Here is a 20,052-nt window from a genome sequence, read left to right as displayed (position 1 = left end):
ATAGTGATATACAGTACAATGATACAGGAAACTGTCCAATATGTAGAATCTACATACGAAGTCTGGGAGGCAAAGCGGGTTTCCTCATGAATAGCAATAGTGATATACAGTACAATGATACAGGAAACTGTCCAATATGTAGAATCTACATACGAAGCCTGGGAGGCAAAGCGGGATTCCTCATGAATAGCAATAGTGATATACAGTACAATGATACAGGAAACTGTCCAATATGTAGAATCTACATACGAAGTCTGTGAGGCAAAGCGGGTTTCCTCATGAATAGCAATAGTGATATACAGTACAATGATACAGGAAACTGTCCAATATGTAGAATCTACATACGAAGCCTGGGAGGCAAAGCGGGATTCCTCATGAATAGCAATAGTGATATACAGTACAATGATACAGGAAACTGTCCAATATGTAGAATCTACATACGAAGTCTGGGAGGCAAAGCGGGTTTCCTCATGAATAGCAATAGTGATATACAGTACAATGATACAGGAAACTGTCCAACATGTAGAATCTACATACGAAGCCTGGGAGGCTACAGAAAGCTAAACAACACAAATAAAGCAGATTGCATTTTCATTGGTTTATTCATACACAGTATCCTTTATACCCCAGTTAGCAAAGGGACTTGGGAGAACTTGACAAACAAAAGCAAGGAGAGTGAAATGAAAATAAAGCATACAAAACATCCCTGTGTTGTGGTCCCATGATCGCCACGGTAATTCAAATAATGACTGCAAGTGATTGTAGTTCCTCCTAAAAGTACATACTGCTTGGAGGTTTTGTGTCTAAAGGAGCCCAAACACCGCCCACTCACTAGACATAGATTGTCAATGTGAGACGCCATTCACAGGGCTAACTATGGTTAGCCTCTCTTTCCCACTAGGATCTGATACGTTCTATAGAGAGTGCTATATTCTCCATGTCCAAACCTACACATCTTTGAAGTAAAACATAATATCTAGATGGACAGACAAGATCCTGACTCAATGAAATACTTCTCAGTTTGTCTCATCAGCAATGTTGTGTAAACATATGGTTCCCCTGATTTCTAATAGGTCCATTTTGTCCAGATGGGACACTTTAATACTAAAATGGAATCAAAGTTACATGTTAACATCCTTTCAGTAGTCATCCCCATTGAACAGCTACATTTCAAGGACATGCTACAAATACCTTTGTCTAACAGAAACAGACTAAATGCAAGACATTTGGCAATAGGCTGAAACGCCAAAACAACTGTGTCTTTGTGGTCAGGGTGTATTAAACAATAGACCAACGTTTCTTTATTCTTTGGCAGTTCAGTTGTGTCCGATTGAACGTCCTGTGCTTGTTCTGTGTTGATCTCTCATTATGTAGGTTCACAGTCTGGCACAGAAAGAGAACTTCTGCATAACCACAACCAAAACAGAAGAGACAGAAAATTCAAATCGGTGTCCATGGCTTTGATGTGAGTTCTGACTGAATTTAGAACTTGGTTGAGTCAGGAGACTGAACACTAAGACAAAACCAATAAACAAATGGAGAAGAGGAGAACAGAAAGAGGAGAGAAGTGTAGTGGGAGGGGCTAGCGGGACAGGCGTGTGTTTCACTGTGATGCTTGGTGACACATGAACTTCATACTGTACACCTGGGGATCTGTGTTAACATGCATCATGCCTTCTCTCATGCTTAGATCAGGTCTTACCCTCACATGCACACAGCGAAAGCCAGAAAACACACTTCTGCCTCTGATAGAAGAGAAACCAAGGCTAGGAGTAGGAGTGTATTCAACCAGGGACCACGTGCCACAGTCACACATACTGTAGATACTGCATATCGTCTGTTAAACATTAAAGGTAGAGTCAGCGAAGTAAACGGCATAGTGGGTCAATCTCCGCAACACACTGAAAGTGCGGGTCAGTTTTGGTCCAGTGGCTACTACGTTGTAAGAGCGTGAAGGGAACCCATCTACAGATACTGTGGGTGACTTTGTGAGGGTGAAGTCTTGAGTCTTGCTCATCGCAATTTCTGCGATGCTTTTCGTGCAAAGGTCATTTCTCTGACTCTACCTTTAAAATAGTCAAAAACAAATTGTGGATAAATAGAGAAAATACATATTACAAGGTTTCGCTGATAACAAAGCTACCAAAGATTCAGCCAAACGTCATGTGTTTTTGGGATAGTCATCTAAACAGAGATGTGTAACCCGTCTAAGGTAGTAAAAGCACATTCAGTTCGTGGTACAAAATCTGCGAGTCATTTCTCTTTTTGAAAAAGCTCTTTCGATATCTACAAAATGGTCGACAAATAGGGTAAACAATGTTCTCTCTGGACAGAAAAGTATAGAGGGAAACATGCGGAATATGTTTAATAAGTAACAAACAAAAAAATATTCTCTGAATCTCACTCGACTTTTCAGTGGGGTAGGACCTTCATACAGACAACAATGAATGAATCAACAAATATCATAATACTTGGTTTTACAATGATAAATATCAGACGTGTGCTGCATCCCCTAGAAAGTCATCCAGCGCTGATTCATAATCAGGAAATAAGCATGCAACCGAGAACTGCATTGTGCATATGGAAAGAGCATTTTCAGTAGTAAAATCCAAACATCGTCTTCTCATGAACCTTAGTTCAATATTTTTCCCCATAAATGAAGTCTGGAATACCAAGTTACATGTTGTCGCAAACAGAACCATATCCTCAATTCAGTCTTGCTCATAAATTCTCCTAAATAACTCTGAGAAAATTGGTACCAGTGCTTTCACCAAAAATTCAATTGGACACCATCTAAAATGTTCATCATTGTTTCATCAGTCAACTGTTCATACGGACCTAAAAGCTGTTCTTTAACAACATACTAGGTTAGACACAGCTATACTTGGTGGGTTACATTTTAGTAACGTTTTGTAAACGTTTGATAGCGGTTTGTAAACGTTCGGTAACGGTTTGGAGTATATTAATGAAACTGCCAGAGAAACATGGTGTTGAGCTTAGTTTAGCGTGCTGACACCATCAGAAGGGTTGACGGGTTCGCCACAAGGAAAGACATCATAGTTGACTATAGGAATTTCGTAAGAAAAGGACGCTGTAGATAGTAGATGTTTATATAGATATGTACTGGAATAAAATGATTTGTTTCACCTCTATTTTGGCACTCGTGTAACAGTAGATAATAGACGTCTCTTCTCTGTAGGTATATAAATATAATCTAGAATGTGGTGTAGCAGACTGTTTAGAAATGGCAGTACAGTACAGTAGGTACAGCAGAGAAAGGAAAGGTAGGGACAGGAGTGTATGTTCCATCATGCTTCATAGGGAGGGAGTGCTCTTTTACTATCCATAGCAACACACTGAGGAATCACGAGATACTGTATGTAGTCCCACAGACAACTTCTAGACAGGAAGGTACTGTAGGGGTTGGCTCTAGGTTCTAGAGCAAGTAGGAGGTTCTGGAACTGTGGAAAACATGGAACCCATTCCTGAATGTTAGGCCAGTAGGTTGCAGAGTTAAAGGGTTCCCCATGGTAACAGTGTGCAATTCATGTCAACGCTTACTGCAGGCCTACTTCTCAAATCAATGTATCCATGATTACTGCGCTCAATCACCAGATAGACATACTCCTCTGTACACCAACCCCTCCCCCCTCCCTTACCCCCTCCATCGCATCAGACAAATTCCAATCGAGATCGTTCGCAGACAGCTTGTTTACAGAATGTCGCCGACTGAAGTCCAGAGAACACATGAAGATAATATTAGTCTCTTTGACAAAGGGACAATAGGGGATTGGTGGTCAATCTGGAGGGTTGCTGTCCCAGTCCCAGTCCACATGTCTCTCTTCTCCCCCTCTCTCCTCTCTCTCTCTCTTGCTCTCTCACCAACCTCTTTCTCTCTCTTCCTCCTCTCCCTGATCTATCCCCTCATACCACACTGTGAAGGAGAGAAGGGTGGATGAACTGTGGGTTGATGTAGGAGAAACCAGCGAAGTCGCTCTGGTCAATGTTGGCGATGACTAGCTGGTCTGGAGGGGTCAACATGGGCTGGGTGCGTGTGAAGAACTTGTCAAAGTTTTCTGCTCCTTTGCCACCCTGTGTGGGTGTGTGAGAGAGAGGGGGGAGGTAGAGGGAGAGACAGAGACATGGCTGATATTAGGTGGTAAAGGAAGTACATTATGTTGCCCACAGCAAGAGGATGTCTAGCTGTCACTTTTTGTGGGTGAATGATCTCATTACAACAGTATACTGTACCTCACGATACCTCCAGAATGATCTCATTACAACAGTATACTGTACCTCACGATACCCCCAGAATGATCTCATTATGACAGTATACTGTACCTCACGATACCTCCAGAATGATCTCATTATGACAGTATACTGTACCTCACGATACCTCCAGAATGATCTCATTATGACAGTATACTGTACCTCACGATACCTCCAGAATGATCTCATTATGACAGTATACTGTACCTCACGATACCTCCAGAATAAATGGAGACCAGAATTAGCTCTGTTTGTATGTGAACCCACACTGATACATCTGCATGAAGCAATGCGGTGGATATGGTGTGAGGGCTAGGAGGCTTTTAGAGGGCTATTTTAAACCTATGTATTCTTAAACCTCTGTAGGAGGGTTCAGTCACAAAGCCCCCACCCCGGCAAGTGTGTTTGTAGGAAAAGAAGGGGCTGTGATGGAGAGAAGGGGGATGGAGGGAGAGAGGGGTGGGAAGGGGTTGGGGTGTGGGTTTGGTCACAAAGCCCCCACACCTGGTTGTGAGAGTGTGTTTAGCAATAGGAAGGGTGGCAAAGGAGGATGGTGGGATAGAGGGAGGGATGGAGGAGGGTAGATGGAGGCTGCAGCTGTGCTCTAGCAGTCTTTTAACTTCCCACAGTGACACATAGCTGCAGGCTCTCAGAGAGACACACACACACACACACACACACACACACACACACACACACACACACACACACACACACACACACACACACACACACACACACACACACACACACACACACACACACACACACACACACACACACACACTAAGTGATGCCTACATTTCTACAGTGGCCAATTTAGTTATGGAAACAGACTCTCTAGTTTTACAACTCTTTGGAAATATGATACAAACCCCACTTATGAGTAATAGTGCACCTGAGGTGTGTGGCTTTGATGTTGTGCATCAGAGTGGTGAGTGGTCCTCTCCAGCCCTTTCCTGCAGTCAAATGACCAAATCGCCCTCTAGTGGCCTCATGGGTGGAATGTTATTCATATTGTTTAGAAACATATATATATTTTTAAATGCAGAAAATGTTGTGTTTCTATGTCAAGCGTTTTTGTTATATTTCAGGTTCCTGTGATGTATATAAAGTGTAATATTGGGATTTGAACAAAAAATGGAATACATTTCAACTCCATATCTGACATGGTACGGGTGTCTACTTCATTTTAAGACCATAGCCATGTGTGTGAGGTGTATACATTTCTTTCAAAGTAGATTTATTTAAGACTACCAAGAAACATTCCGTGTGACCCTGCTTTAGCCCACTGCATTAAAAGGTTAAAGTGCCAATACGTGTTTGCTACATCCACTTTTTGACTTTTAATTTCATGATATTTCCCCATTGATTCTTGAGGAATATAACTTATAAAACCCTCAAGAGCTTAGTTAAATGTTTTTACTCCATCAGAACCCAAAATATAAGCTTGTTTTACTCCTTTGTTTGTAAACAGAATCATTGTAAACAAACACTGTATCACCTCAAAACATGGTTAAAACTGTCATTTTGATATGATGGATGGTCAGTCTTTCTATCTATAGCTTTGTCTATGAATTTGAGAGTGGATACATTTCTCCAGCCCCATCTCTTACTGTAGCTATCAGTGGACGGGTGACGCTTTGTAATGGTTTGAACTGAACATTTCCCCTTTAAAGAGACTTGTTATGATAGCAGCCTGTGCATGTGGACAAAAGGGTCTCTTTCATCTGATCATAGACTTCCAATAACTTCTGGAATGACTCTAATAGCTGGGTAACTCACGCACGCACACATACACACCGTTTTAGGCTTGAATGGCGGTTGGATCTCTCTGTTGGCGAGGCGGTCCCAGTCAATACGTCTGAAGAAGGCCTGCTCCCGGATGTCCCTCTCGCCCTCCAGACCACAGCCCAGACGCTTTGATGGGTGCTTGGTCATGAACTGGAGGGTGGGGGAAGTAAAGTGATGGGGGAGGGAGAGAGAGGGAGGGAGGGAGAGAGAAAGAGAGAGAGAAGCCCATAACTGAGCATTATAGAAGCTACAATTGTATAGCCTCGACAACAGCAGTTCTTTATTACTGGTGGTCTGTTGTGTAGCTTCCCTTCAACTCTTAAAGCCACTCTATATTTCCCTTTCCAACAGCCTTCCTTAGTAACCTTATTTTTGATCCATATTTTCATTATTCAGAATCCAGCCTAAAAATAGAAAGGGGAGGAAATTGCAAATGATGGTTATCGATAATATGTATTTAGCGCCTATTTTATTCAACTCCAAATTGTCTCATTTAATAATGATTTCATAGATCATATAGATTTAAAGGTGGAGGAGAGAAGGGTTGAGGAGACACGCCTCTGTTGTCACGACGACAATAGCATCAGATGATGAATTACTGTACATGTTCAGAAGCATGGACAGCAGGTGACATCATTCTGAACTAACTGAACTGAAGACAGAACATCTAAATTGAATCTCTTCCGTGTGTAAATTGCTGCAAAATTCAAATTTCAATGGTACACTACCATTCAAAAGTTTGGGGTCACTTAGAAATGTCCTTGTTTTTTGGGCTCAAAATGCCCAGAAACAAAGCACTTTCTTCTGAAACTCATCAGTCTATTCTTGTTCTGAGAAATGAAAGTTATTCCATGTGAGAAATTGCCAAGAAACTGAAGATCTCGTACATCGCTGTGTACTACTCCCTTCACAGAACAGCACAAACTGGCACTAACCAGAATAGTTTCTCAAACTCTAATGTACTTGTCCTCTTGCTCAGTTGTGCACCGGGGCCTCCCACTCCTCTTTCTATTCTGGTTAGGGCCAGTTCGTGCTGTTTTGTGAAAATTGAACAACAGTTTTCAGCTGTGCTAACAGAATTGCAAAAGGGGTTTCTAATGATCAATTAGCCTTTTAAAATTATAAACTTGGATTAGCTAACACAACGTGCCATTGGAACACAGGAGTGATGGTTGCTGATAATGGGCCTCTGTACGCCTATGTAGATATTTCATTTAAAAAATCAGCCGTTTCCAACTACAATAGTCATTTACAACATTAACAATATCTACACTGTATTTCTGATCAATTTGATGTTATTTTAATGGACAAAAATGTGATTTTCTTTCAAAAACAAGAACATTTCTAAGTGACCCCAAACTTTTGAATGATAGTGTATATAAGCATGGCCATCCACAGAAAGAAGAGGAAGACTATGTTTATATCTCCCAGTGAGTTACTGTAGGAGAGATGCAACCCAATATCTCCCAGTGAGTTACTGTAGGAGAGATACATCCCCATATCTCCCAGTGAGTTACTGTAGGAGAGACACAACCCCATATCTCCCAGTGAGTTACTGTAGGAGAGACACAACCCCATATCTCCCAGTGAGTTACTGTAGGAGAGATACATCCCCATATCTCCCAGTGAGTTACTGTAGGAGAGACACAACCCCATATCTCCCAGTGAGTTACTGTAGGAGAGATACATCCCCATATCTCCCAGTGAGTTACTGTAGGAGAGACACAACCCCATATCTCCCAGTGAGTTACTGTAGGAGAGATACAACCCCATATCTCCCAGTGAGTTACTGTATGAGAGACACAACCCCATATCTCCCAGTGAGTTACTGTAGGAGAGACACAACCCCATATCTCCCAGTGAGTTACTGTAGGAGAGATGCAACCCCATATCTCCCAGTGAGTTACTGTTGGAGAGACACAACCCCATATCTCCCAGTGAGTTACTGTAGGAGAGATACATCCCCATATCTCCCAGTGAGTTACTGTAGGAGAGACACATCCCCATATCTCCCAGTGAGTTACTGTAGGAGAGATACATCCCCATATCCCCCAGTGAGTTACTGTAGGAGAGACACAACCCCATATCTCCCAGTGAGTTACTGTAGGAGAGATACATCCCCATATCTCCCAGTGAGTTACTATAGGAGAGATACAACCCCATATCTCCCAGTGAGTTACTGTAGGAGAGATACATCCCCATATCTCCCAGTGAGTTACTGTAGGAGAGACACAACCCCATATCTCCCAGTGAGTTACTGTAGGAGAGATACATCCCCATATCTCCCAGTGAGTTACTGTAGGAGAGATACAACCCCATATCTCCCAGTGAGTTACTGTAGGAGAGATACATCCCCATATCTCCCAGTGAGTTACTGTAGGAGAGATACAACCCCATATCTCCCAGTGAGTTACTGTAGGAGAGATACAACCCCATATCTTCCAGTGAGTTACTGTAGGAGAGACACAACCCCATATCTCCCAGTGAGTTACTGTAGGAGAGACACAACCCCATATCTCCCAGTGAGTTACTGTAGGAGAGATACAACCCCATATCTCCCAGTGAGTTACTGTAGGAGAGACACAACCCCATATCTCCCAGTGAGTTACTGTAGGAGAGATACATCCCCATATCTCCCAGTGAGTTACTGTAGGAGAGATACAACCCCATATCTTCCAGTGAGTTACTGTAGGAGAGACACAACCCCATATCTCCCAGTGAGTTACTGTAGGAGAGACACAACCCCATATCTCCCAGTGAGTTACTGTAGGAGAGATACAACCCCATATCTCCCAGTGAGTTACTGTAGGAGAGACACAACCCCATATCTCCCAGTGAGTTACTGTAGGAGAGATACATCCCCATATCTCCCAGTGAGTTACTGTAGGAGAGATACATCCCCATATATCCCAGTGAGTTACTGTAGGAGAGATACAACCCCATATCTCCCAGTGAGTTACTGTAGGAGAGATACATCCCCATATCTCCCAGTGAGTTACTGTAGGAGAGATACAACCCCATATCTCCCAGTGAGTTACTGTAGGAGAGATACAACCCCATATCTCCCAGTGAGTTACTATAGGAGAGATACATCCCCATATCTCCCAGTGAGTTACTGTATGAGAGACACAACCCCATATCTCCCAGTGAGTTACTGTAGGAGAGATACAACCCCATATCTTCCAGTGAGTTACTGTAGGAGAGACACAACCCCATATCTCCCAGCTACTTACTCCCTTGCAGATGACGACAGCCTCCTTAGACATGGACTTGGGGTAGGACACGTTGTGCTCCATGATGGACTGGAACAACTCATCTTCATCCTCTCCATCGAACGGCGGCTTCAGGGAAACAACATACACAAGTCATTCATTGATACAGTTGACAACCAAAATGTACACACGAGTGAGGGTCCACATTTTACTGCAATTTGCTTACTGAAGGTCCACATTTGTAGCAACATGGTTATAGTGGATAAGATATGAAAATAAGTTTACTGTACATGCAGTGCTTATGGTATACTTACAGTATATCTTTAAAAAGGACAAATAGCCAAAGAAATGTGACCAATCATGTATTTTGTCAATCCCCTTGTCTTTGTGATCTTACACAGCGCGATACCACAGCTTTGTGTGCTCGTTACAAAGAGGGACCGGACCAGCCACCACTCTGAGGTGGAATAAAACAGAGGACAGTTGGGAACTCAGCCCTAAAAACCCAGCAGCCACTCAGAACCAACCTGTGGTTCTAATTTCTTAATTTCTCTGTGTGTGTGTGAGTTTCTTTAATGTTCCCCTGTGAAGTCTTTCATCTGTCATAGAAGTCATTGGTGTACAGTGGGTTCATATTGGCAATAGATGCCAGCCATAGTTCTCTACCATCTGTTCAGATTTTCCCATCAGAATGCAATGACATGCTTTGCCCTGTTATTGAGTGCTACTGTGACAACAACACCATTAGCACACTCTGCCAACCCGGATGTCCTAGCCGTGTCTGAATCCTGGATAAGGAAGACCACCAAAAACCCTGAAATTTCCATCCTTAACTGTAACTGTGATATAATCTCCTGCAGAGATAGCCTGCAGCGTTCTGTCTTTACTACCCAGGTCTGTACTCACTGCCTCATTGCCTGCATCCGTAATGGGTCTGCGGTCAAATGACCACCCATCATCACTGTCAAACGCTCCCTAAAACACTTCAGCAAGCAGGCCTTTCTAATCGACCTGGCCCGGGTATCCTGGAAGGATATTGACCTCATCCTGTCAGTAGAGGATGCCTGGTTATTCTTTAAAAGTGCCTTCCTCACCATCTTAAATAAGCATGCCCCATTCAAAAAATGTAGAACCAGGAACAGATATATAGCCATATATAGTCATAGCCAGCCCTTGGTTCTCTCCAGACCTGACTGCCCTTGACCAGCATAAAAACATCCTGTGGCGTACTGCGTTAGCATCAAACAGCCCCTGTGATATGCAACTTTTCAGGGAAGTTAGGAACAAATATACACAGGAAATTGGGAAAGATAAGGCTAGCTTTTTCAAGCAGAAATTTGCATCCTGTAGCACAAACTCAAAAACGTTCTGCGACACTGTAAAGTCTTTGGAGAATAAGAGCACCTCCTCCCAGCTGCCCACTGCCCACGAGGCTAGGAAACACTGTCACCAACAATACATCCACTATAATTGAGAATTTCAATAAGCATTTCTCTACGGCTGGCCATGCTTTCCACCTGACTACCCCCACCCCGGTCAACAGCCCTCCACCCCCCCCCACCCCTCCCACAGAAACTCGCCCAAGCCTCCCCCACTTCTCCTTCACCAAAATCCAGATAGCTGATGTTCTGAAAGAGCTGCAAAATCTGGACCCCTACAAATCAGCCGGGCTAGACAATCTAATCGATCATAACTGCCATCGATTAGAGACATTACTGTGCAGCCGTATTCATCGACATGGCTAAGGCTTTCGACTCTGTCAATCACAACATTCTTATTGGCAGACTCAATAGCCTTGGTTTCTCAAATGATTGCCTCGCCTGGTTCACCAACTACTTCACTGATAGAGTTCAGTGTGTCAAATTGGCAGTCTCTATGGGGGTGCCACAGGGTTCAATTCTCGGGCCGACTCTTTGCTATATATACATCAATGATGTCGCTCTTGCTGCTGGCGAGCTGAGATACGGGGGGACTTTACCTAGCAGGGTCTTGTAGATGACCTGGAGCCATATATATATATATATATATATATATATATATATATATATATATATATATATATATATATATATATATATATATATATATATATATATAGGATGCTGTGAAATATGGACTCAGCATAACATGAGGCCACATTTGATCTATTGAACAATAGACTTCCATCTGACAAATATACTACTGCACGTACCTGTCCTGCTAGCATCTCGTAGAGGAGAACCCCATAAGCCCACCAGTCCACTGATTTCCCATAGGGCTGATATGCAATGATCTGTCAGGAGAGAGGAGAGAAAGGTGAAAGAGCCACATTACATTAATAATATACTGCTGTAAGACCAACCCAAACACACCCACTATTCCATTGTGGGACCAGCATGTGGGAACCACTGCAACCCATGTGATTTTCATATTTACCCAGGTTTGCTCTGCCTGCAATTTCAGTCAAGGACAGTTACTCTGCTCTGAGCTACGTTAACAGCAGTAGCAGAACATAGGATTGTTCTCTTCTAAACTTCCACCACACCACCCACCATTATTACAGTGGGCTATGTATATCTGCCATAACAAAGGACTATTTTCATACCATCCAATTTACCAGTCCACATGTCCACCCACACACATTGTACAGAAACACACAGAAGCTCTTGCGCCCGCACACACACACACACTCACTTGGATGCATAAACAAGCATACACACACACACACACACACACACACACACACACACACACACACACACACACACACACACACACACACACACACACACACACACACACACACACACACACACACACACACACACACACACACACACACACACAGCTAAATTGTAACTGAGCTGTGATGGCTTTTGCCATCAGTCTCTCCCCCTCAGTCTCTCCCACTCAGTCTCTCCCCCTCAGTCTATCCCCCTCAGTCTATCCCCCTCAGTCTATCCCCTCAGTCTCTCCCACTCAGTCTCTCCCCCTCAGTCTATCCCCCTCAGTCTATCCCCTCAGTCTATCCCCCTCAGTCTCTCCCACTCAGTCTCTCCCCCTCAGTCTCTCCCACTCAGTCTATCCCCCTCAGTCTCTCCCACTCAGTCTCTCCCCCTCAGTCTCTCTCCTAAGTCTCTTCCACTCAGTCTCTACTTTCAGTCTCTCCCACTCAGTCTCTCCCCCTCAGTCTCTCTCCTAAGTCTCTTCCACTCAGTCTCTACTTTCAGTCTCTCCCACTCAGTCTATCCCCCTCAGTCTCTCCCACTCAGTCTCTCCCCCTCAGTCTATCCCCCTCAGTCTCTCCCCTCAGTCTATCCCCCTCAGTCTCCCCCTCAGTCTCTCCCCCTCAGTCTATCCCCCTCAGTCTCCCCCTCAGTCTCTCCCACTCAGTCTCTCCCCCTCAGTCTCTCTCCTAAGTCTCTTCCACTCAGTCTCTACTTTCAGTCTCTCCCACTCAGTCTCTCCCCCTCAGTCTCTCCCACTCAGTCTCTCCCACTCAGTCTCTCCCCCTCAGTCTCTCTCCTAAGTCTCTTCCACTCAGTCTCTACTTTCAGTCTCTCCCACTCAGTCTATCCCCCTCAGTCTCTCCCACTCAGTCTCTCCCACTCAGTCTCTCCCCCTCAGTCTCTCTCCTAAGTCTCTTCCACTCAGTCTCTACTTTCAGTCTCTCCCACTCAGTCTATCCCCCTCAGTCTCTCCCACTCAGTCTCTCCCCCTCAGTCTCTCTCCTAAGTCTCTTCCACTCAGTCTCTACTTTCAGTCTCTCCCACTCAGTCTCTCCCTTCAGTCTCCCCCATCAATCTCTCCCCATCAGTCTCTCCCCTCAATCTTTCGCCCCCAGTCTCCCCCCACCCCCGTGGTCCTCACCTCTGGGGCGATATAGTCGGGGGTACCACAGAAGGTGCGTGTGACCATGCCTTCATACATGTTCTCCTTACACATGCCAAAGTCAGCTATCTTAATGTGGCCCTCATTGTCCAGCATCACGTTGTCCAATTTGAGGTCCCTGTGATAGAGGGATCAAAGAAAGGGGGAGAGATAAAGAGCAAGAGAGACATAAACAGAGAGAAAGAAAGAGAGTTGGAGAGACAGTGAAAGAGATATTATTATTTATCTTTTATTTTACTAGGCAAGTCAGTTCAGAACAAATTCTTATTTTCAATGACGGCCCAGGAACAGTGGGTTAACTGCCTGTTCAGGGGCAGAACGACAGATTTGTACCATGTCAGCTCGGTTACTAGTCCAACGCTCTAACCACTAGGCTACCCTGCCGCCCCGGGGAAGCCTAGTGTTTAGAGATTAGTGTTGAGGTGTGGAAGGAAGGTGTTTGAGTAAGCTGTCATTTGATTACGGAGCTGGCGTGTTGTTGACTGAATTATTACTGTTTGTTCTTTCTGAAGGAGGCAGAAGATCAGAGGGAGGCTGAAAACATTTGAAAAACATCAATATTTTGCCTTAAATTATCCTGTTCTTCTGTCCCTCATCACGCATTCAACACACTAAAACACTACAACAGACAATCATTCTTTGCTGTGGTCCTACAGCAGCCCGCCTCTTTTCACCATTCCTTCGCTTCTACCTTCGTTTCTGGTGTCTTTCTTCTCCTTTGCCTGTTCATTTGCTTTCGCTCTGCGTTTTATATTAGTCCTTTAGTCCTGTGTCTTATATCACTGTCCTTTAGTCCTGTGTCTTATATCACTGTGTTTTAGCCCTGTGTCTTATATCACTGTGTTTTAGCCCTGTGTCTTATATCACTGTGTTTTAGTCCTGTGTCTTATATCACTGTCCTTTAGTCCTGTGTCTTATATCACTGTCCTTTAGTCCTGTGTCTTATATCACTGTGTTTTAGCCCTGTGTCTTATATCACTGTGTTTTAGCCCTGTGTTTTATATCACTGTCCTTTAGTCCTGTGTCTTATATCACTGTCCTTTAGTCCTGTGTTGACTTAAATGTAAATGTAAATGTGTTTTATATCACTGTCCTTTAGTCCTGTGTCTTATATCACTGTCCTTTAATCCTGTGTCTTATATCACTGTCCTTTAGTCCTGTGTCTTATATCACTGTGTTTTAGCCCTGTGTCTTATATCACTGTGTTTTAGCCCTGTGTCTTATATCACTGTCCTTTAGTCCTGTGTCTTATATCACTGTCCTTTAGTCCTGTGTCTTATATCACTGTCCTTTAGTCCTGTGTCTTATATCACTGTCCTTTAGTCCTGTGTCTTATATCACTGTCCTTTAGTCCTGTGTCTTATATCAATGTCCTTTAGTCCTGTGTTTTATATCACTGTCCTTTAGTCCTGTGTTTTATATCACTGTGTTTTAGTCCTGTGTCTTATATCACTGTCCTTTAGTCCTGTGTCTTATATCACTGTCCTTTAGTCCTGTGTCTTATATCACTGTGTTTTAGCCCTGTGTCTTATATCACTGTGTTTTAGCCCTGTGTCTTATATCACTGTCCTTTAGTCCTGTGTCTTATATCACTGTCCTTTAGTCCTGTGTCTTATATCACTGTGTTTTAGCCCTGTGTCTTATATCACTGTGTTTTAGCCCTGTGTTTTATATCACTGTGTTTTAGCCCTGTGTCTTATATCACTGTCCTTTAGTCCTGTGTCTTATATCACTGTCCTTTAGTCCTGTGTCTTATATCACTGTGTTTTAGCCCTGTGTCTTATATCACTGTGTTTTAGCCCTGTGTCTTATATCACTGTGTTTTAGCCCTGTGTCTTATATCACTGTGTTTTAGATCACTGTGTTTTATATCACTGTGTTTTACATCACTGTGTTTTATATCACTGTGTTTTAGTCCTGTGTTTTACATCACTGTGTTTTATATCACTGTGTTTTACATCACTGTGTTTTATATCACTGTGTTTTACATCACTGTGTTTTATATCACTGTGTTTTAGATCACTGTGTTTTATATCACTGTGTTTTATATCACTGTGTTTTACATCACTGTGTTTTATATCACTGTGTTTTAGTCCTGTGTTTTACATCACTGTGTTTTATATCACTGTGTTTTAGCCCTGTGTTTTACATCACTGTGTTTTATATCACTGTGTTTTAGCCCTGTGTTTTAGTTAATCTACCACTATCTGTTGTTGGAGCGTCAGAACACTAAACGGAGAGCTGGAGCGATGGAGGAATGAGTTGAATGGACATGTTGACATGTTGATCTCAGCCTCTCTCACGCCACTCCTTTTTTCTCTTGTCATTTTCTTTTTCAAGGAGTCAGGTGATTAATGTGAGATAAATGCTGCAGTCCTCTGGGCATTCAGACTTCACAGCAACACACTGAGTACTGACAGAACCACATATTACTTCCGGCGCCGACAGAGATGGCCTCCTTGCTTCGCGTTCCTAGGAAACTGTGCAGTATTATGATTTTTTTACGTGTTATTTATTACATTGGTACCACAGGTCATCTTAGGTTTTATTACATACAGTCGAGAGGAACTACTGGATATAAGAGCAACCATCATTACGACCAGGAATACGACTTTCACGAAACGGAACCAAAACAACGTCGCCGTAAACGGGGCAGACGAAGCGGTCTTCTGGTCAGGCTGTGTAGACGGGCACATCGCGCACCGCTCCCGAGCATACTACTCGCCAATGTCCAGTCTCTTGACTACAAGGTTGATGAAATCCGAGCAAGGGTAGCATTCCAGAGAGACATAACAGACTATAACGTTCTTTGCTTCACGGAAACATGGCTCACTCGAGACACGCTATTAGAGTCGGTACAGTCAGCTGGTATCTTCACACATCGTACCGACAGAAACAAGCATTTTTTTCTGGTAAGGTAAGAAGAGGGGCGGGGGGGGTGTGCCTTATGATTAACGAGATGTGGTGTGATCATAACAACATACAGGAACTCAAGTCCTTCTGTTCACCTGAATTAGAATTCCTCACAATCAAATGTCATCCACATTATCTACCAAGAGAATTCTCTTCGATTATAATCACAGCCGCATATATTCCTCCCCGACAGCCCTGAACAAACTTTATTTGACTCTATGTAAACTGGAATCCACATATCCTGAGGCTGCATTCATTGAAGCTGGGGATTTTAACAAGGCTAATCTGAAAACAAGACTCCCTAAATTCTTTCAGCATATTGATTTTTTTTACTAGGCAAGTCAGTTAAGAACACATCATTTTTTTCAATGACGGCCTAGGAAAAGTGGGTTAACTGTCTGTTCAGGGGCAGAACGACAGATTTGTATCTTGTCAGCTCGGGGATTTGAACTTGCAACCTTTCGGTTACTAGTCCAACACTCTAACCACTAGGCTACCCTGCCTATAGACAGAGACTAAAACAGGAAGCTCCCGCATTCAGGTCTGTTCAACGCTTTTCCGACCAATCTGATTCCACGCTTCAAGATTGCTTCGATCACGTGGATTGGGATATTTTTCGCATTGCGTCAAACAACAACATTGACGAATATGCTGGTTCGGTGGGTGAGTTTATTAGCAAGTGCATCAGCAATATCGTACCCACAGCAACTATTAAAACATTCCCAAACCAGAAACCGTGGATTGATGGCAGCATTCACGCGAAACTGAAAGTGCGAACCACTTCTTTTAACCAGGGCAAGGTGACCAGAAATATAACCGAATAAGTGTCAGTATAGAGACAAAGTAGAGTTGCAATTCAACGGTTCAGACAAAAGAGGTATGTGGCAGGGTCTACAGTCAATCACAGATTATAAAAAGAAAACCAGCCCCATCGCGGTCCAGGATGTCTTGCTCCTAGACAGACTAAACAACTTGTTTGCTCGCTTTGAGGACAATACAGTGCCACTGACAAGGCCCACTACCAAAACCTGTGGACTCTCCTTCACTGCAGCTGACGTGAGTAAAACATTTAAATGTGTTAACCCTCTCAAGGCTGCAGGCCCAGACGGCATCCCCAGCCGCGTCTTCAGGGCATGCGCAGACCAGCTGGCTGGTGTGTTTACGGACATATTCAATCAATCCTTATCCCAGTCTGCTGTTCCCACATGCTTCAAGAGGGCCACCATTGTTCCTGTTCTCAAGAAAGCTACGGTAACTGAGCTAAACGACTACCGCCTTTGAGAGACTAGTCAAGGACCATATCACCTCCATCCTACCTAACACCCTAGACCCACTCCAATTTGCTTACCGCCCCAATAGGTCCACAGACGACGCAATCATAACCACACTGCACACTGCCCTAACCCATCTGGACAAGAGGAATACCTATGTGAGAATGCTGTTCATAGACTACAGCTCAGCATTTAACACCATAGTACCCTCCAAACTTATCATCAAGCTCGAGACCCTAGGTCTCAACCCCGCCCTGTGCAACTGGGTACTGGACTTCCTGACGGGCCACCCCCAGGTGGTGAGGGTAGTTAACAACCCGCTGATCCGCGGGGTGGAGATGTATATACTGTACTCTATACCATCTACTCCATCTTGCCTATGCCGTTCTGTACCATCACTCATTCATATATTTTTATGTAAATATTCTTCATCCCTTTACACCTGTGTGTAGAAGATAGTTGTTGTGGAAATGTTAGGTTAGATTACTCGTTGGTTATTACTGCATTGTCGGAACTAGAAGCACAAGCATTTTGCTACAGTCGCATTAACATCTGCTAATCAGTATGTGACAAATAAAATTTGAATTGATTTGATAGAGATAAAACAGAGCTTTCTCTTTCTCTCTCTCTCTTTGAACCTCTCATTCCATATCTCTACCTCTATATTCCCCCCCTTTACATCTGTCTTTCCTTTCTTCATAACTGATTCTCTCTTACTATTGCTTTTGTCTCCATTGTCTAACTCTTTCCCTGTAGCCTACACTATTCTCCATGTACAGTATCTAAGTACAGTTGAAGTCCGAAGTTTACATACACCTTAGCCAAATACATTTACATTTTCACACTCCTGACAATTAATCCTAGTAAAAATGTCCTGTTACAGGCCAGGTAGGATCACCACTTTATTTTAAGAATGTGAAATGTCTGAATAATAGTAGAGAATAATTTATTCGAGCTTTTATTTTTTTCATCACATTCCCAGTGGGTCAGATGTTTACATACACTAAATTAGTATTTGGTAGCATTGCCTTTAAATGGTTTAACTTGGGTCAAATGTTTCAGGTAGCCTTCCACAACCTTCCCACAATAAGTTGGGTGAATTCTGGCAGAGCTGGTGTAACTGAGTCAGGTTTGTAAGCCTTCTTGCTCACACATGCTTTCAGTTCTGCCCACAAATATTCTATAGAATTTGAGGTCATGGCTTTGTGATGGTCACTCCAATACCTTGCCTATATGGTCCTTAAGCCATTTTACCACAACTTTGGAAGTATGCTTATGCTTGTCCATTTGGAAGACCCATTTGCAACCAAGCTTTAACGTCCTGACTGATGTCTTGTGATGTTGCTTCAATATGTCCACATACTTTTCCATCCTCATCCTCCGATGCCATCTATTTTGTGAAGTGCACCAGTCCCTCCTGCAGCAAAGCACCCCCACAACATGATGCTGCCACCCCTGTGCTTCACAGATGGGATGGTGTTATTCGGCTTGCAATCCTCCCCCTTTTCCCTCCAAACATTATGATGGTCATTATGGCCAAACAGTTATGTTTGTTTCATCAGACCAGAGGATATTTCTCCAAAACGTACGATCTTTGCCCCCATGTGCAGTTGCAAACCGTAGTCTGGCTTTTTTTATGGTGGTTTTGGAGCAGTGGCTTCTTCCTTGCTGAGTTGCCTTTCAGGTTATGTTGATATGGGACTCGTGTGGATATAGATACTTTTGTACCTGTTTCCTCCAGCATCTTCACAAGGTCCTTTGCTGTTGTTCTGGAATTGATTTGCACTTTTCGACCCAGGTAAGTTGGTTCTCTAGGAGACAGAACACGTCTCCTTCCTGAGCGGTGTGACGGCTACGTGGTCCCATGGTGTTTATACTTGCATACTATTGTTTGTACAGATGAATGTGGTACATTCAGGCATTTGGAAATTGCTCCCAAGGATGAACCAGACTTGTGGAGGTCTCCAATTTTTTTCTGAGGTCTTGGCTGATTTCTTTTGATTTCCCCATGATGTCAAGCAAAGAGGCACTGAGTTTGAAGGTAGGCCTTGAAATACATCCACAGCAACACCTCCAATTGACTCAAACGATGTCATAATAAGCTTCTAAAGCCATAACGTAATTTTCTGTAATTTTCCAAGCTGTTCAAAGGCACAGTCAACTTTGTGTATGTAGACTTCTGACCCACTGGAATTGTGATACAGTGAATTATAAGTTAAATAATCTGTCTGTAAACAATTGTTGGAAAAATTACTTGTGTCATGCACAAAGTAGATTTCCTACTTGACTTGCCAAAACTATAGTTTGTTAACAAGACATTTGTGGAGTGGTTGGAGTTGTAATGACTCCAACTTAAGTGTATGTAAACTTCCAACTTCAACTGTACATCTCTTAGCCTTGGCTCTTCCTTTCTCTCTTTCTTTATCTTCCCTGTACTTCTCCTTCTTTTATCTCAATACCTCCATAATGAGTCTCTCAGTCTGTATTTATAGAACCTTCTAAGCTAACTTTTTCAGCATGCAGATATAATTAAGATACAGCTATTATAATCAAGCCAGGCAAAGTTGCAGCTCAATACTCAGCTTTCACAAACAGCAGTTACTCCCTGTGTCACCACAGTTTCTCAAGAACACTGTAGTTGTCCCTGATGTGTTTTGTATTTCAGTGTGGGACTAATTGTACACTACACCGGATAGGGAAATCCCCCAAACCAGTGTAGAGAT

General features: G+C 43.2%; 1 protein-coding gene across 1 annotated transcript in view; it reads right to left on the bottom strand.

The window, feature by feature from the left end:
* Nucleotides 1-583: 583 nt before the first annotated feature.
* The window catches only part of prkcab (protein kinase C, alpha, b), a 110,607-nt gene continuing 91,138 nt past the window's right edge, over nt 584-20,052 (bottom strand). The window contains exons 12-16 of the mRNA XM_046304252.1: nt 13,125-13,263; nt 11,467-11,547; nt 9,297-9,404; nt 6,073-6,213; nt 584-4,092 (exon numbers count right to left, since the gene is read on the bottom strand). Coding sequence (XP_046160208.1) covers nt 3,925-4,092; nt 6,073-6,213; nt 9,297-9,404; nt 11,467-11,547; nt 13,125-13,263 — 637 coding nt within the window. The 3' untranslated portion in view covers nt 584-3,924. The remainder of the gene's footprint in view (nt 4,093-6,072; nt 6,214-9,296; nt 9,405-11,466; nt 11,548-13,124; nt 13,264-20,052) is intronic.

Source organism: Oncorhynchus gorbuscha, linkage group LG16, assembly GCF_021184085.1.
Source record: "Oncorhynchus gorbuscha isolate QuinsamMale2020 ecotype Even-year linkage group LG16, OgorEven_v1.0, whole genome shotgun sequence".
Classification (NCBI taxonomy): Eukaryota; Metazoa; Chordata; class Actinopteri; order Salmoniformes; family Salmonidae; genus Oncorhynchus; species Oncorhynchus gorbuscha.
This window is presented reverse-complemented; position numbering and strand designations above follow the sequence as displayed.